The 16614-nt window shown below is 59.8% G+C and overlaps 1 protein-coding gene across 2 annotated transcripts in view; it reads right to left on the reverse strand.

Annotated features, from left to right (window-relative positions):
* Nucleotides 1–2564: 2564 nt before the first annotated feature.
* The window catches only part of TMEM255B (transmembrane protein 255B), a 31933-nt gene continuing 17883 nt past the window's right edge, over nucleotides 2565–16614 (reverse strand). For both annotated transcript variants that reach the window (XM_061170870.1, XM_061170869.1), the window contains 5 exons: nucleotides 12725–12805; nucleotides 10794–10879; nucleotides 9639–9798; nucleotides 7535–7678; nucleotides 2565–3218 (listed from right to left, as the gene is read on the reverse strand). In XM_061170870.1, coding sequence (XP_061026853.1) covers nucleotides 3051–3218; nucleotides 7535–7678; nucleotides 9639–9798; nucleotides 10794–10879; nucleotides 12725–12805 — 639 coding nt within the window. In that variant the 3' untranslated portion in view covers nucleotides 2565–3050. The remainder of the gene's footprint in view (nucleotides 3219–7534; nucleotides 7679–9638; nucleotides 9799–10793; nucleotides 10880–12724; nucleotides 12806–16614) is intronic.

Raw genomic sequence — 16614 nt, forward strand, 5'->3', positions numbered from 1 at the left:
TCCACGCAGGTGTCCCCAGTAAATGTTGACATAATCTGTGCCAGTGAGCTCGCGTCTCCCAACAGACGCCGCGAGGGAAAACGGGACAGGCAGGACCTTATCTGACATGCAGCAAAATGAACAGATGATGATGTGATGGGGCTGGGAAGGCAGGTTTGGCGTCAAGTCCCCACACAGGGCGCTCCTGGTGGATTTCACCTGGATGAGCCTGAAGCCAGGCCTGGGCTTTGCCGCACCGGCAGGCAGGCTGGAAGCGGGGAAGCCGGGATCTGGTCTCACCCCATCTGGTCACCTGACGGTTTGTGATTTGTGCACTAATATCCTAACATAATTCTCAACGTAAATAAGCGTCTCAGTGACTCTTACGTTCTTAGATTTTATGGAAAGTCCCTAAATTTATACGCGTAACTTTTGTAAAGTAATGAGTTTGTCTCTTTGCCTTTGTGATGAGGACTGGCTGTGTTTAGGGGGAATACAGGAGCGTGTCCTGTTACCCGGCTCCAACTGCCGCCCGGGTGGCCCCTTCCTGCCCCTGCCTGGCACCCAGCCGCAGGGATGCCTGCTGGGCCTCCAGCAGAGCTGAGGTCTCGAGTGGGCTGTAGAGGGTCCTCCGTAGGAAAGAGATCATCCTCCTTATGCAAAACAAGACCCATTTGGTTCTTACGAGCCTCAGAAATAAGAACCATCTTCCCTGTTCTCCGCACAATCCAGGCAGGGAACACAGTCAGTCACGTGAATTCTCCTTTCATACACCACTGTTTTACATGATGTTCAAACTAGGTTTCTTTGGTGAAAGATGGTCTCCCCAAGTTGCAGAGCTGAGTTGGACTCGTCCTGCAAGAGCCCGCTTTGGGCACAGGGACACTGGTTCTGTGGTCGCACTAGGCACCCCCCCCAGGCCCCAAATGCCTGCCGCTGTGACGGCGAAGCCCCGAAAGGGAGAGCTTAGCCGCAGAGGGTACCGAGCAAAGCCGTGAGGAACTGGGACCCAGACTAGTGAGTCTGGTGACGGGGCGGACAGGTGGAGGGACAGCAAGACCATCGGGTCAAAATCGGGCTAAAAGGGAGACAAAGGATGCTTCAAAAACTAACTTCACACTGCTTCTCAGTGTGGCCACGGGCTCCATCTCAGCCAATGGAATTACTCCTCCTAAATTCTGCTAGTTTTGTTATTTTTTACAATATGCCCAAAGCAAGTCAAACAATTAGGGAGGATTGGCCACTTAAGGGTTTGACCTAAAATTCCAAATTGATGAGGAGTAACCTCGCTGTGCTCGTGGCTTTTGGAGCTGAAGTTCCTGGACAACAGGAGATGGGGCCACGTCCTGGCCACGGAGGCCACGGAGGCCACGGAGGCCAGGGCCGCGCTGGGCCCATCAGATCAGGCCAGCCTGGAAACACTGGACTTGCGAGCCCACGTTTAACAAAACACAGTCGCATCTCGCTTTACAAATACTGCTTTTTTTTTTTTTTTTTACAAATTGAGGTTTGGGGCAGCCCTGTGCAGAACAAGTCTGTTAGCACATTTTCCCAGTAGTGTTTGCTCACTTCGTGTCTCTGTGTCACATTTTCATAATTCTCATGATATTTCATACTTTTTCATTATTATTATATTTGTATGGTGATTCGTGACCAGTGATCTTTGATGTTACCCTTGTCACTGTTTTGGTATTTTTTAGGAATGAAGTGTTTTTAATTAAGGTTGTGCATTGTTTCTTTAGACATAATGCTACTGGCAACAGACTGCAGGATGGTGTAAACATCGCTTTCATGTGCCGGGAAACCAAGAATTCTGTGACTCCCCTCATTGTGGTACTGGCGGGGGGTGGGGGGGGACCAAAACAATCCGGATGCTCTGACCAGTGACCAGGTCCTTCCTGCCTCGTCTGTGACAAATAGCCTTCCCTAGGCCAAGGGGCCAGACGCATCCACACGTGTCCTCCTCTCTAAGGAAACGGTCCACATGCTCAGAAAATGTAGTGAGAAGTGTTTCTGAATGTGAGGGCTAGGAGTATGCTGTCTGTTGGACAGAAATGCGTTCCCAGCCGGCAGGGGGAGCAGGAGACCGCGTCTTGTGTAGACCTAACCGCTTGCCTCCCTCCCTCTCTCCTCCCTCCCTCCTGTCCCTCCTCCACCATCTCTTTTCCCCAAAGATCCATGACTGTAACTCTGTAACTCTGAGACAGACTCTGGTCTGTCTCTCGACCAGGATTTGATTGGCCCCAAGGCCACGCTCACCTGCTTCCTCAGGTGTGTCTGGCAGTGGGCAGGTGCACGTGGGGCCCCGGTCGGTAGCCATTGGTCTGTCCTGGGCACGGCTTCTCCCAGTCCATGGCTGCTGGGCCACAGAGGTCTCCCCCCCTCCAGGGGTCTCTCAGCAGAGAGGCTGCATCTTAGGGGCACCTGCTCTGCGAGCGGGGGCCCACACGGGGTGTCCCGCAGAACAAACCAGGCTCCCCTGGATTCTCCACGAAGGCTGACAGTCAGGGGCCTGGACACCGTACACAGGACACATGCAGCTGCGGGACGCGATTGGCACAGAGCACACGCAGACCTCAGACCACTCGCAGGCCTTGGAAACAGCATTTATATTTGAGCTGGGACAAGTTTTCACTCGAGTGAATGTGTACCAGGAGGGCAGTGCTGAGGGTGGCGACCCTGCCCTCGCCGGGGACACACACATATAAGTACAAACCCAGCACATTTCCTCGAAAGTGGTCCTCACACGGGGGCACCTGCCACATTCCCCTTGATCATAATAGTGATAACGAGTTAGGAGGAAAATGAAACTGTTTTGTAAGTGATGCCACCAGAGCAAGGTGGCTCCAGCAGGAATTTTAGCACGGCTTGGTGTGTGGTTTCACACGGGGTGAGGTGGCCTCGGCCACCAGGGCTCCCCGCCACGGTCTGGCCTCTCCTTGCCCGGATGTGCCCAGGGAGGGGAGGAGGGCTCGGACGTCTCCAGGAGGTTGGCTGCAGAAGCAGGGTTCGTAGAAGCTGCTCTGTTTTCTAACAAACCAAAAACTAGTTTTCAATCTCCACCCTCTGCATCACGGCGCATAGGGGGGAGGCTTCTCCCCGGGGAGGAAGTGGGTGAGGGCGAAGATGGGGGGGGCATTGGGGGGCGGCCGGCAGCTGGAGCCGGGCTGGGACGGAGGCTGCACATCCTCGGACAGAGAGAGGTCGGAGCCAGGTGAGGCCGGGAAGCCACCAGGGGGCTGCAACCAAACAGAAAAAGCCTCCTCAGCCCACAGGCGCTCGGGGACGTGCCCAGCACCACCGGCACCCCTCAGAGCCCACCCTGGCCCGAACCCCCAGACCCAGGCCCTCCTGGTGGGAACCGCTCCCTGACCAGCGTGCGTCCTCAGGGGGCCGCAGGGAGGCCCCGATTCAGCCCCACTGGGCCCCCTTCTCGCCTGTGGGCACCGGTCCTGACATACAGGAGGGTGGCTGGTGACCACCTGACACCGGGATGCAAGGACGTGCAAACGCTGTCTAAGGAAAAGGCTGCCCAGCTCATCTGGGGCCCTGGGTTTACTCAACACTTCATATTTTACAGAAAAAACCAAAGACATCAACATTTTCCACATAGCGTGATGGCGAATTTTATGCATCAACTTGGCTAGACTATGGTGCCCAGATGTTTGCTCAAACTGTCTGGATGTCATTTTGAGGGTGTTTGGTAGCCGTGATGAACATGTAGACCAGCAGATCACCCTCTCTGGTGTGGGTGGGCCTCGTCCAATCAGTTGAAGAGGAAAAGACTGAGGTTCCCGAGGGAGAGGGAATTCTGCCTCCAAACTGACCAGACTCAAACTGCAAAATCTGTTCTTCCTGGGACCTCTAGCCTATGGACTGCCCTGCAGATTCTGGACTCTCTCCCTCTATATATCTATATCTGTATCATCTCTTTCTATAAATATATCTCTACCTGTGTCTACTATGTTCACACATGCTGTTGGTTCTGTTTCTCTGGAGAACCCACACTAATACACATAGACGCAAAAAGTGATTCTGCAAAGAGAATGTTGGGACATGCCACAGACTTTAAATTAATAAAATTTCCAGTTTTCCTCCACCCGCCAGCAACCTCTTAAATTTCTTTTTGTTGTTTTTTTTAACTTCTAGAGGTTAAAAATGTCTGCTTAAAACCAACATTAAATAAAGCAAGCAACCCCTTCTGTGATGGGACACAGGCGAGTGTGTGCAGGCTCTGGTCTTTGGTGGGGCCAGGTGGTTCCTTGCTCTCTGCTCAGCAGGTGCCCAGGGCCCAGGGATGCCAGCCTGCCTGCCCCCCCCGCCAAGGAACCCTGGACCTCGGGCTTTGAGAGAGAATTTCCTCACAAGCCAGGGCTCTAGGGATCCAAGTGCCCTGGGTCCCTGCCCACCTCCATTGCTTTCTTTCTCTCAAACTCACACTTCTTTCTGACCTCAGGGGACAAAGGAAACCTCTAGAGAACATCCCTCAGATCTGCGCGTCCCCAGCTCCCACCAGGCATGTGTGTGGTCAGTTCTTTACCAGAAATGAGCAGCTGAGAGAACCAGGGAGTAAACCACACTGACCACGGAATAAACCAGTGGGAACCACAGAAGACCACAGAGCAAACCACCAGGAATCACGGAGTAAACCACCAGGAACCATGGGGCAAACCACCAGGAAGCATGGAGGAAACCAGGCTCTGTCCACACAGGCAATCCCATCGGGGGGCAGACAAAAAGCCTCTTAGTTACAGGACGCGAGGTCCTTAGTTACAGGACGTGAGTTAATCCTTGGAGTGTCCTTGTTCCTGCACTTCCTGACCAGGTGGCCCTGGGAATAGGAAGGTGGGTTTTCTTCTAAGGTGATTTTTCTTTTGACCAACTGCTCAAAACAGCCCCCAAGAGCTGCTCACTCCCTCTATTATGTTGGAGTGTTTTCCGCTGCTAATGACTGAACAGGACACTTGCAATATCCCTTTCCTCCTCCGATGGGAACAGAGTTAGAAACGTCAGTCTGTCGTTTCCCTCCTGACGAGACACACAACATCATTGATTTGTCATCTCCTCGAAATCTGATTATTGACGTGTATGTAATTACTCTCCTACATGTGCTGGTGGTAAAAGCTGATTACGCCCTTGTGGAGGGAGCCCGGGCCTCCCTTGGGAGGGAGAATTGGGAGCATCTGCTGTTTGTGACAAGCCAGAGGCCCGAAGGTGGATGAGGCTGGAATACGACACCGGCACAGAGCCATCTGTTCACCAGCACCAGCGGTAAGGAGGGGAGACCGTGCCCGCATCCTGCAGCCCTGTCTCCTGAGGGCACAGGAGCAGGACGCCTGCCAGCGCCTCAGGTCAGGATCCAGAGCAGCAGGCGCCCAGGATGAGGCGCCGTCCTCCCCGGGTCCTCCCTGCAGCCAAGCTTGCGGAGGCTGGTGACAAACCAGCCAAATGTCGGGGCTCAGCCAGGAGGAAGGGCCCTGCGGGGATCGTCTCTGCCCCCTAGCCACGTCCCAGAGCTGCCTGGAGTCCCCGTGTGCGGGCGTGACTGTGGGGCCTCGGGGTGGACGCTGGGGGGACGGGAGAGAGCCGGCCCGCGGAGCACGCCCGTTCCTCGGCGTCTGTGCATTTCCAAGCTGGTGTTTGAGACCACAGGTGGCCAACCAGCCACGGGTCCAGCCCTCACTCCAGCTGTGGGTCTCACGTTCTGGGTTCGGCAAACTAAGAAGATGAGGGGGCAGAGCACAGCGCCCAGGACGCAGGCCACACCCAGATGATGTGGTCCTTCCCGTGATGCGGACCAGGGAGGATGGCCCGGAGGTGGGATGCAGGTGACGCTTCCAGGGAAGATGAGGGCTGCCAAGGATGGCCGCCTGGGTGTCGGGGAAGCTGACGTACCCGCCCTGAGAAGTGATGCTACCGGGGGTTACTGGCAACCAGCTCGTCTCCTGACGCTTGGATAATTCCTTTCCATGTCTTAGAAATGGGAGGACTCTCGAGCCAGGCCCCTCCCTGACTCAGGACTCAGCCTGCGGGTCCCCGTGCGGCCAGGGCGCCTGCTCGGGACTGGTAGCGTGGCTAAGGGGTTGCCCCTCATCGGCAGGAGAAGGCCTCCCATGGCACAGCCCGTGGGCCACCACTCCTCGGAGACAGACGTGGCACCGCCCTCAGGCCAGGCCGCCGTGCCGCGTCCTCCTCTGGGAATTCCAAGGCCCCCGGAGCCCTGGGCGCACAGCCACCAGCTTCATGTTCAAGGCAAGCGGAAGGAGTCAGGCGCGGAGAGGAAGGACTTGCAACTCCACGGGGAGGTAAAGCGGTCCCTGAGTTCTCGCCCAGCGGGTCTGTCCCGGGCAGGACGGAGGCTGCAGGCTTTCTCAGCTCGCCACACCCGCTGCACCCCGGGGCCCAGAGACCCCACACCCACTTCCAGCCCCACGAGCTGTCGGGCCTGGGGAGGCCCCCGCGGACCTTGCTGGCCGGGGTTGTGCCGCAGCCCCGGGCGGCCAGCTGGGCCAAGTCTGCGGGTTCCTCTGCGTCATGAGAGGCCGCGGAGACGGGCACCACGCTCCGCTCAGCCCCTCCTCAAGTCTGGCCGCCGCCTCTGTCCCCGAGCTGGTGGAAACACACACCTGTCCTAAACAGCCGCTGGCCCTGAAAAGGCCTCACGTCCCGTCAACATCACTCCTCGGGCGCTGGGCCCCCAAGCAGCAGATGAAGATGTGTGGCCTCACAGCAAACGGCCGGGATCCGAGCACCCCCCCCGCCCACGCACAGAGACTCAGCCCCTCCGGTACCTTAACCCCGTGAACTTCCCAGAACTGCTCAGGGGCTGTTGTCAGTGACACAGACCACAGAACGTGCCAAGGCCACCGCCCCGCCCCCGCCAAAACAGAGGCCGACAGGCTGTCCGGGCCAGAGGTGCTCACCTCTGCCCTCCGAGAACACGGGGCAACACCTGGGGACGTTCTGGTCACCACAGTGGCAGCTGGTCGGGCGGGACGCTGCTCTATGAACAGGCTTCACCCCCGCGTGCCCCCTTCCACAGCAGCCCCAAGGCCACCAGAGTTGTACTAGGGGGAAGCCTGTGTACTTGCCGCTCTCATGGGCGCTGGCAAGCCCTCGGCTCTACTCAGTGACTCTGCCCTGTCACAGGGGCCCGGCAGCTGGCACATCCCTGGTTGCTCTGGCCAGGAAACTGCAGCCAACTTGTGTGGGACCTGGTCAGGGGTCAGAAAATCTCAAGGCCCCGAAAGATGTGGCTGGCTGGGTCACCAGGGCCACGTGGAGCAAAGGCTGCCCCAAATGCCCCCGGGGATGCCGAACGTCCTGTGTGGGCCTGGGGTCACCCGACACATCCCTCAGTTGTCCCACCCCCTTTGCTGGTCCACACCAGCTGCACCACCCCATCGTCTAAATCGGGAGGGGGAGCCATAGACCCCCCCGCCCCCTTTTCCTTCAACCCAAGCCCCCCACCCCCGTGTCCCACCCGAGCAGCACTTCCTGCATGACAGCTGCCTGGGACGTGAGCACCGCTCCGGCCCGGGGACGCTCGGCCTACCTGGAGGGGCAGCGGGTACGACGAGCAGGTGGGGACAGCCGGGGGCACCGGGCAGAAGCCCGTGTAGGCCAGGATCTGCTGGGCGGGGTTGTAGAGGACCTGAGGCGCTGTGGACGGGCCGTAGGCCAGCTGGGACAGCGGGACCTGCCACAAAGGATGGAGACATGTCAGCCGAGCCCTGCTCTGGGGAGCCCCGTCCGGCAGCCGCTCAGGAAGGCGGAGTCCCCGAGGGAGAGATTCCGAGTCCTCCCACCAGCCTCTCTCCGACCAGAGCTAAAGCCCAAAAGCTGGGTTTCGTCTTGCTTTTCCTTTTCCTGTTTGTCCCGGGATCCGCCGAGAGGCCCAGCTAGGCCCAGGCTCTCTTGGGTTTTTTTTGGAAAAGTGAGGAAACCCCATCCCTCTGCCCCAGGAGCGTGTGCCATGGGCATCTCCGAGGGACGCTGATTCCAAAGATGCCCCCGGCTCTAGTCAGCAGGGCCCTCTCCCCACAAGGGCTCCGGGTGGCACCGGCGGGGGTAGGGCTCTGGCCGCCCGGATTTCTGGAGAAGCACAGCCAAGACCAGAGCTTCCCAAACTCCTCGAACTCCTGCTTCCTTAGCTCATGGGAGGCTCTGATTCCCCAAAGGAAAACAGAACGTGGGCCCTGATTCTTGACCTCTCACCCGCCCCCAGAGAGGACGGGCCGTAGGACGGACCCCTCTCCAGAGGCAGGCCAGCCACTCCCAACGTGGGGCTCGGGGGTTCCCAGACCGGAGGTGCATCCTTCCCTAAGAGCCACCCACGGGGCAGGCTTCTTACAACGCCCCTGAGCTCTGCGTATGAGAGAGGAAACTGTCCAGAGCGGGGCTGACACGTAACTCTGTGTCCCGCGTGACAAGTGGCCTTTCTGGGGCGTCGCTACGTTCCCGAGAGAAGCTCCAGCGGTTTTATTATAAACTCATGAGCACAGGGGCCTCTTCCAGAAAAGCCACTGGGCTGACGGCCATCCCTGGGGACAGCCCAGCAGCCTCCACCCGAGCTCCCAGGGGCAGGACCCGAACAAGACCCTCTGTGTAGCCATCGAGTCTAACCTCGCTCTCCTTGAGAATCTGCCAAGAGAGAAAACTCTGACCTGGCCACAGCAGGAAAAGCCCCCCCGAGGGACCCCACAGACCGCACTGTGGGCCCTGCAGAGCCCAGGCGTCCTGGGGGCAGGCAGCTCTCGTCCTTGAAGGACAGGATGCTTGCTGTGCGCACACGGAAAGACACCTTGCGACCGAGCAGGAGCTGGGCCTGGCGCCTGCACCACCCAGAGTGGGAGTGGGGCGGGGGGTCGCCAGGGTCTCCCGTGGTATCCCGGGCTTTGTCTGGGGTCAGGAAACCTCCAAGAAACGTGTCACCGATCTCAGGAGGCTCCAGGTGAGGCTGAGAAATGCGGCCAATGGCCACAGTCTCCGGGGCAGAGGTAACAAGCCTCCCCTCGGCACTGTGAGCTGTGGGCGGGGCTGGGGTCCGGCATGCAGGGGTTGTTTGCACGTGCATTTGCACGGCCTCCTCGTTAAAACCAGGTGATGGGCGGGTGGCTGCTGGTCTGTGGGCAGTTGTGAGCTCTTCCTGGTGTTTGTGGCCTCACGTGCGGCACCTCCACAGGTGAAGTGTCAGGTCGCGGGAGGTGCCATCTGGGCCCTGCGCGAGAACACGGTTTGGAACAGCCGGTCCCCTGGAGAGGACGCTGCCCACGGAGAGACTTGCAGGGTGGCCTCAGGCTCGGGTCCTGCAGTGCGGTCCCCGCCCAGGGCCGCCCAGATGCTGAAGCACGTTCTCGGGGGCTCACTTTGGCGTCACCTGACTTTGGGAAGCACGGGCCTGAGCCCCAGATCTACCGGATCGGAGGCGCTGGGGTTCCGTGCTCAGCGGGCCACCGAGGCATGGACGCGGCCGTCAGGAGCCAGGCTCGGTGCCCCCCTCTGCCGCTGAACTTGTGCTCCCTGGACCGGCTCAGGTGGCGCAAGCCTCGGGGAGGAGGGACTGAGGTGCCCCCAGGCTGTGGTCAGTACGGCTGGCGGCTCCACGAGCCCATGTCCCCATCGGTGAGTCTGCCCAGTGCGCGGCGGGCGCTACTCACCATGTCCTTGAAGGCCCCCAGGACGGCCGCGGTGACGATGCCCAGGAACAGGCCTAGGACGTTCAGCGCCGCCGAGGCCCAGAGCAGCCGGTATAGGTGGAGCACGTCCTGGCAGCCGCGGACGCCCACGAACTCGTAGTAGGTGGGCGGGTGCTCGGCGCTGTGCGGGGAGGGGCCTCAGCATCACCCACGCCTGCAGGGAGGCCACCTCACCGCCTGAGCGAGCGGGGCAGACGCTCCGTGTACCGAGGGGCTGCGGGCTCTGCTGGGAGGGCCCAGGCCCCTCAGGTGGCGGAGGGAGGCCCTGGGGGCAGGGCTGTCCCAGGGAGCCCAGAATCCATCTGGGAGGGGGCCCAGGTCTCTGAGCGGGACAGCCTGCCCCAAACACGGCCCCGGCAGACAGAGCCCCGACCCGGTCACCCTCGGAGCCAGCAGGGCTTAGAGGCTGCTGGCCGCCCTGGCAGGGAACACAGAGGGCTGAGCCTCAGAGGGGGTTCATCTGGGCCCCGTGGTCGTGGTCTGTGCAGGCTCTGGACCACAGCCTCGGGTTGGAAATCGGGTGAATTCCTGCTCTGGGGGAAGGGCGTTGCAGCCTACACCCCTGGGTTTTTCAACAATTCAGGGAGGGGTCTCCAAGAAGCAAACCCTAAACTCCCTGTTGGCTTTAGTGTAGGTATTCAAGCTGTTAACACAAAATTTAAAAGACAATGTGGGGAGGGTTCTGATTCCCAAGGAGCTGGGACCTTGCACCGGTCCAAACAACAGGTGAAAAGCTGGACAGACTGAAAAACAGCAGCTCTTCTGGGCCCCATGGGAGGGGGGAGGACACAGGGCAAACTGCCGCCCCCGTCCCCAGACCGGAGAGACCAGCAGGCAGAGACAGGGTCTCGGCCTTCCGGGGTGGAGACCCTGAGGCAACCAGCACCCGGGGAGGAAGAAACGGATCACCTGTGACGTCACAGCCCACAGCAGGACAGGGCTCCCCTAGAGGCCTCCCTCCCCCCACCTCCCAGCAGCCCTGAGCCTTGGTCTTCTCACCTGTGGAACGGAGCCCATGCCCCGGGGCTGAATGAGATGTGAGTGCAGCGTGCAAGGATGGGGGCAGGTAAGTCCAGGGACGTGGGGCTCTCGGCTGTCGGGCTCCCCGCCACTCACCTCTGGCAGTCGTAGAGGTCGCAGCAGTAGCAGGTGTTACTCTTCACCTTCAGCTGGCACCTACCGTTCAGGGAGTGGCAGGTGACCTGTGAGCGGAGAGTCCGGTCAGGTGCCCCTTGTCCTCGCCCCGGAGCGGGCAGGGGCCTCCCTGGGGGTAAGGACCCACCACCCTGCCCCATCAGCCAGGCAGCTGCCCCTCCTGAGCCCACGTTTCTTGACCTGCCCCTTCCTCCACCTGGTCCAGGTGCAGCAGGGCTGGGGGGCGACAGGGTCCTCCCTGCAGGGAGAGGTAGAGGACCAGGCGGCCAAAGCTTGCTGGACGAGGAGAGGGAGGGGGAGAAGTCCCCAGGAGCCTGCAGGTGGGGACCCCTCAGGTGGGAGACCCTTCCTGACCTCCCAGAGGACAGCTCCCAGCGCCCAGTCTGACCAAGCCAGCCCTTCCCCAAGCCACATGGAGGCCTGCCCTCCTTCCCCCCGCACTTTGTAACCAGAGGCACGAGCCAGCCACCCCCGTGTGGAAGGTAAGTGGGGCAGAGACCACCCAGCTGCAGAGGGAGGACGGGGACGTTGGAGAGAAGGTCTTGGAGGGAGGGCCATGCACGTGCACGAGTGAGGACAGAGATTCCAGCAGGCTGGGCGTCGCCTGAGAGGCCGAGCGCCCGGGGCAGGTCAGGGGGCAGGTCAGGGGCAGGGCCTGACCCCAGAGGTCCTTGGGGCCTCCCTGAGGCCCCGGCCCCTTTAGCGGCACCTCAAGCCACCCTTGGGCATGTAGCCTTTCTTTCAAGGTTCTGTGGGCAACTCCCGAAAGCCACCCACATCAGGAGTGGGAGGGCTTGAGCAGGGGTCATAGAAAGATCAATCTGGGAGAACAGTCCCGACGGGGCGGAGACCAGAGACAGGCTGCTGGGAGCCATGAAAGTGAGCCCGTGTGACTCAGGCCTGGAAGGGGGCTGGGCGGACGGCCTGACAGGTGAGAACTGGAGGACTGGGAGGGGGGTAGGGGAGCAGTCAGGGCAATGCCGGGCTCTGAGCCTGGCAACCAGCACATGAGAAGGTCAGAGCCACAGGACGGTGAGCTGGAGGTCGCGAGACCTAACCCTGATCCTGACCCTAGGTGCCCCCTGCTGGGAGGTGTCCCTCCCTCCTGGGAGGTGTCCCTCCCTCCTGGGAGGTGTCACCTCTGTGACCCCAGTACTGCACGGAACACATTGGGGTGAGCAGGAAGGAAGGACAGAGCAGCACGAGGGCCTGGGGGGCAAGGGGCACGTGGGAAGGGCCTGGAGGGCCGGGTGACCCCTGCTGAACAGGACGAGTCCCCAGGGCTCCCTCCGGCCGGGAGAAAGTCCAGGAGCACAGGCCGGGCCTTTGGAGCAGAGGTGTGCCGCCCCCTGTTGAGGGGCAGTAGCAGAGGCCCCTTTTCCCCCGCCACCAGCCACGCGGCCTCAACCATGGCGTCTGCTCCCCGCTGCCCGCCCTGCACCCCTCCTTCCTGACATTTGTACACAGCGTCAGAGGCCGTGTTTAGTTAAACTGATAAATCTACACAGAGCTGAGTGAGATGGCAGGACAGAGGGAGCCACGCAGCCACCTGCGATGGTCCAAGAGGAGACGCCGGCTACTCTTAGAAACAGAAGTGAAATCACCCTGCAGACATCTTCGGCCCAGGAACAGCCAGCGAGTTTGAGGCCAGTGTAAACGTAGCATCCTAGATTTTAGTGCACTAATTACGTCAATAAAAAGCTCATCGTGAAAGCCGCACAGACTGGACCGGTGGATTCGGGGCTGCATCAAAGGCAGTCGGCAGCTGTGACTCCGGAGTGAAGCACCTCACCAGGCACGGGTGAGGACAAGGTGGAGGCGTGCTGGGGCCAGAACAGTCAGATCTGGACCAGGGACACAGGTTAACAAGTGGCACCAGCGCTGGCACTTACCTCCGTCTGGTAGACGTCGTGCAGGTAGCCGACCCCACTGGAGTAAAACTGGCACCTTCCTGCGGCGAGGGGCCTGGGCTCCTAGAGACCAAGAACCACAGGTGGAATGGGACGGCTTCACCCCCCTATCAGGAGGGACGGGAGGTGAGTTCAGACCTGTCGCCACAAGCTCTGAGCCCAAAGGAGAGAGGCCCAGGCCAACGAGCCCTGCCCAGGAGGGGGACGAGGAGCAGGAAACACCAGGGCTCATCCCCGAGCAGCTGGGCTCCTGCAGCCAGGAAGCAGGGAAGCAGGCACCCCACCCCGGCCAGCCGGGGGACACAGCTCCCCCATCGGTCAACACAGGGCAGCTGAGGGAGGTGGTCGTGCACCCGTACAAGTCTCAACGAGGAGACCCCTTGGCTCCTGCCTCTTTTCCTCAAAGCAAAACAATTTTTCCACGAGGGAGGGAGCAAGGTGGATTTCAGCCTAATCCACTCATCCATCCAACCAGCCAATCATCCACGCGATCACTTACTCATCTAGGTATCCATCGTTCTATCCATCTCTCCATCCATCCATCCACCCATCCTTCCATTCATGCATCCAAGCATCCATCCGTCCATCCTTCCATCCATCCATCCATCCACATCCATCCATCCCCCTCCCTCCATGCACCCATCCACTCACCAACCACCGGAGCATACATTCACCTATGTGCCTATCCAACTATCCATCCATGAGTCTGTCCCCGACATTCATAGGGCAGATGGTGCCAAACCATTAGGGCACCCGGGTAAGACAAGTTCCTGCCCTGAGGGGCTTAGTGAAGGAGAGAGACCAATAAACTGACAATTACGACATGCTTATCATCTGCATGGTAGTGAACAGCAAGGGCACACGTGAAATGCCATGAAGCTGCCTAATCTGTAAGTTATGAGTCCGGGTCCCAATAACTGTATTGAGTTTTTTACTCTGTCAGTCGTATTTCTCAAAGCATTCCTGCTTCTGACCTGAGAAAAAAGCATAAAACTACCAGCGACAGAGGAGGACGGTCATGCAGCCCTTCCTCCAGGCAGCACCCAGGCCATTCGGAAGACACAGCAGTGAGGGAAGGGAGCTGGGTCTCCGTAGGGTGTAGGAGATGCGTGTGGAGCGTGGCGGGTGCTGGGAGGGGCTATGGGACACGGGGATGGGGGCGCCGGGGAGGCCAGCGGGGCTGCCACACTCAGCCCGGCTCATGACGGGGCCGGCTCCACTGTGGCGGCCCCTCTGCCAGCGCCCTGCCAGCCTCCGCCCCTCCTGTCCCTTCACCGGCCCAGTCCGCACACGGCCTTGGTGTCAGCGTCTGCTCCCCAGGGCGTGATTCGCGTGGGTGCCCCACCTGCGGGTGACAAGCTTCAGGTTCACATCCCATCCTTCCTCATGCCTGCAGTCGGGCAGACACGCCTTTCAGACACGACAGGGACCCCCGGCCAAAAGGGTCCAGGTTCACGGGGCCCAGAGGTCGCCCTCACGCCCTCTCCGCGGGGCTGGGAGCCCAGAGCATGTCACCACTGGTCTGCTCCGGCCGCCATAACAGACACCACGGACGGGGTGGCTTAAACAGCAGCCGGGTGCTTCTCAGAGCCTGGAGGCCGGAGTCCAGGGTCAAGGTGCCGGCATGGCCGGGTCTGGGGCTGCTCTTCCTGACTCGCTGCCCTCCTCCTGTTCTAAGGACACTAATCCCTCGTGACCTCATCTCACCCTCATCACCTCCCAGAGGCCCCACCTCCAGACACCATCGCGTTGGGGGTTAGGGCTTCGATGTCTGGACCTGGGGACATTCCGCCCACAGCGATGAAGGCTTGGTGCAAATCTTGGACATTTAGTGAATCCTGGTCCTAACACAGAGGCACCAGTGGTTTGCTTTCAGTTTCTGTCTAATCTTTACTATTCGATCGGGGTGAAATAATTCTTATTAATTTGCGTTAAATAAAATTATAACCTATTTTAGCCCTAGGTAAATCTCACAAACTTAGTTTTTGAATTTGTGATGAAACAGGAAGTTGTCCTCCGGGGATAACGCTGGTCTTCTGTGGGGCTGGAGAGAGCCCAGCGGGTGCCCCTGTGGCTCAGGACGCGGGCGCCTTGCTCAGGGAGGCCTCGTCACGGGTGCTTCTTCAGCGTGCCACAGCAACGAAAGCCGAGGCAATCAGCACACTGGCCATCAGACTGCAGTCATTAAAGCTCAGTGAAGACCCCGTGTGTCTCCTGCAGTGTTGGGGAACCACGGCCCTTGGGCCAAGCCCAGACCCCCGCCTGGTCTTGTAAATAAAGTCTTATCGGCACATTTGCCTGCGTGTCTTCTGTGGCTGTTTTGTGCTCTGACAGCAGACCTGTGACACAGGCCACGCGGCCACAGCCTAACATTTGAGTCCCTGGCCCTTCCAGAGAGGCCAGTGGCCCTGGTGCACAGGAAGGGCCTGGTCAGCGGCTGAGGGACAAACGCAGGGACAGGACTGGCCTGGAGGCAAGGGGACGCTGTGCCGGGTGTGGGTGCCCCTGAGCAGCCGCTCAATAGAAGCGCGGGGGCGACACAGTGGCCCCTCCGCCTGGGCGTGAGCCGGTGCGCTAACTCCCGACAGATCTCCTGCCTGGAGGGCCTCCTGGCTCTGGAGCTGGGAAGGGGGCGCCTGCAGGCTGTGAGTCCTCGCCTGCAGGGGTGCCACTTCAGGCGTCCTGTGCAGCCCTGAAACACGGCAGGGCCATTCTCGCTCCTGCAGAAGGACGGAGAGGCTCTTCCACCCGGGAAGCCAGTGCGTTTGAAGGGAGGGCTGAGGGTGTGAGGCCCGAGAAAGCCGCCCACACGGCTGAGACCCCACCTCCGTTGCCCCCAGGAAGGCGGGGCTCCCTAAGGCTGCCTCTCAGGTGCGGGCCCCCATCCTCCTCTGCTCAGATGGTTACAGGCAGAAAGGAGGGCCTGGTCCAGACAGAGACTGAGCCCAGAGGCTGGAATATACCAGAAGGAGCAACACGCCGGCGGGCACAGGCTCACAGGCCCCTGAGGACCGGGTTCATCGTGGAGGCTCATGAAGCCTTCCCAGGCCCCGCTGGGTGCTGGCCTGCCGGACCCCCTCACACCCGCCACGTCCACAGTGGGCTGGATGCCAGCTCGCCTGCCCTGGGGACGCCCTCCACACATTCTTCTACCCCAGCTGTTGGCATCTTAAAGCTGTAATCTCGGGAAGTGCCGATAGGCAGTTACAAGCTGCAGAAAAGGGCATTTTTAATTGATTCTCCATAGTTCAACCACAGCCGTCTCCCTGCAGCTTCAGGCTATGTGTTTTCAACCTGGAAACTCAGCTCCTCTGTTCACGTCCAAGTCCCTGATTGGCAGGCCCAGCTTTGGGGGGACGGTCAATCCTGGGCACACTGGCCACATGCAGCCAGAGAAAGCTGAAAACCCATCTAAGGAATAAAGAAAGAAAAGCGCAGGGACATGGGGACTGAGCTCCACACCCTACACCCCGGACAGGGGGTGCTCGTCACACCTGAGGCTCAAGGGAGGCTGCGGGAATCAACCGTACCCGCCTCTTTAGTCGTAAAACCTGACTGGGAGGGTGAAACTGAGCCTTCCCTGGCCCTTCGCCTCTCCTGGAGAGGAATCGGTAAGGATCCCCAGGGCCAGCACTTTTTAAGCCTTTTATCTGGAAATAATTTCAAACTGACCGAATAGTCCCAAGAATAGCGACTGTAAAGCTTAGCCTAACATTACCACCAGGGCCGGCACTTTTTATAACCTAAGAAACTTTACAGGCATAAAAACACTCAGAGTTCAGTGTTAATCGACGTGAACGAGCGCACGTAAAGCCCTGAGCTCGTGTCGCTTTCCCACCTCACACACGACCCATTGGGGCCACAGAGAAATG

This window comes from Eubalaena glacialis, chromosome 16, assembly GCF_028564815.1.
Source record: "Eubalaena glacialis isolate mEubGla1 chromosome 16, mEubGla1.1.hap2.+ XY, whole genome shotgun sequence".
Lineage (NCBI taxonomy): Eukaryota > Metazoa > Chordata > Mammalia > Artiodactyla > Balaenidae > Eubalaena > Eubalaena glacialis.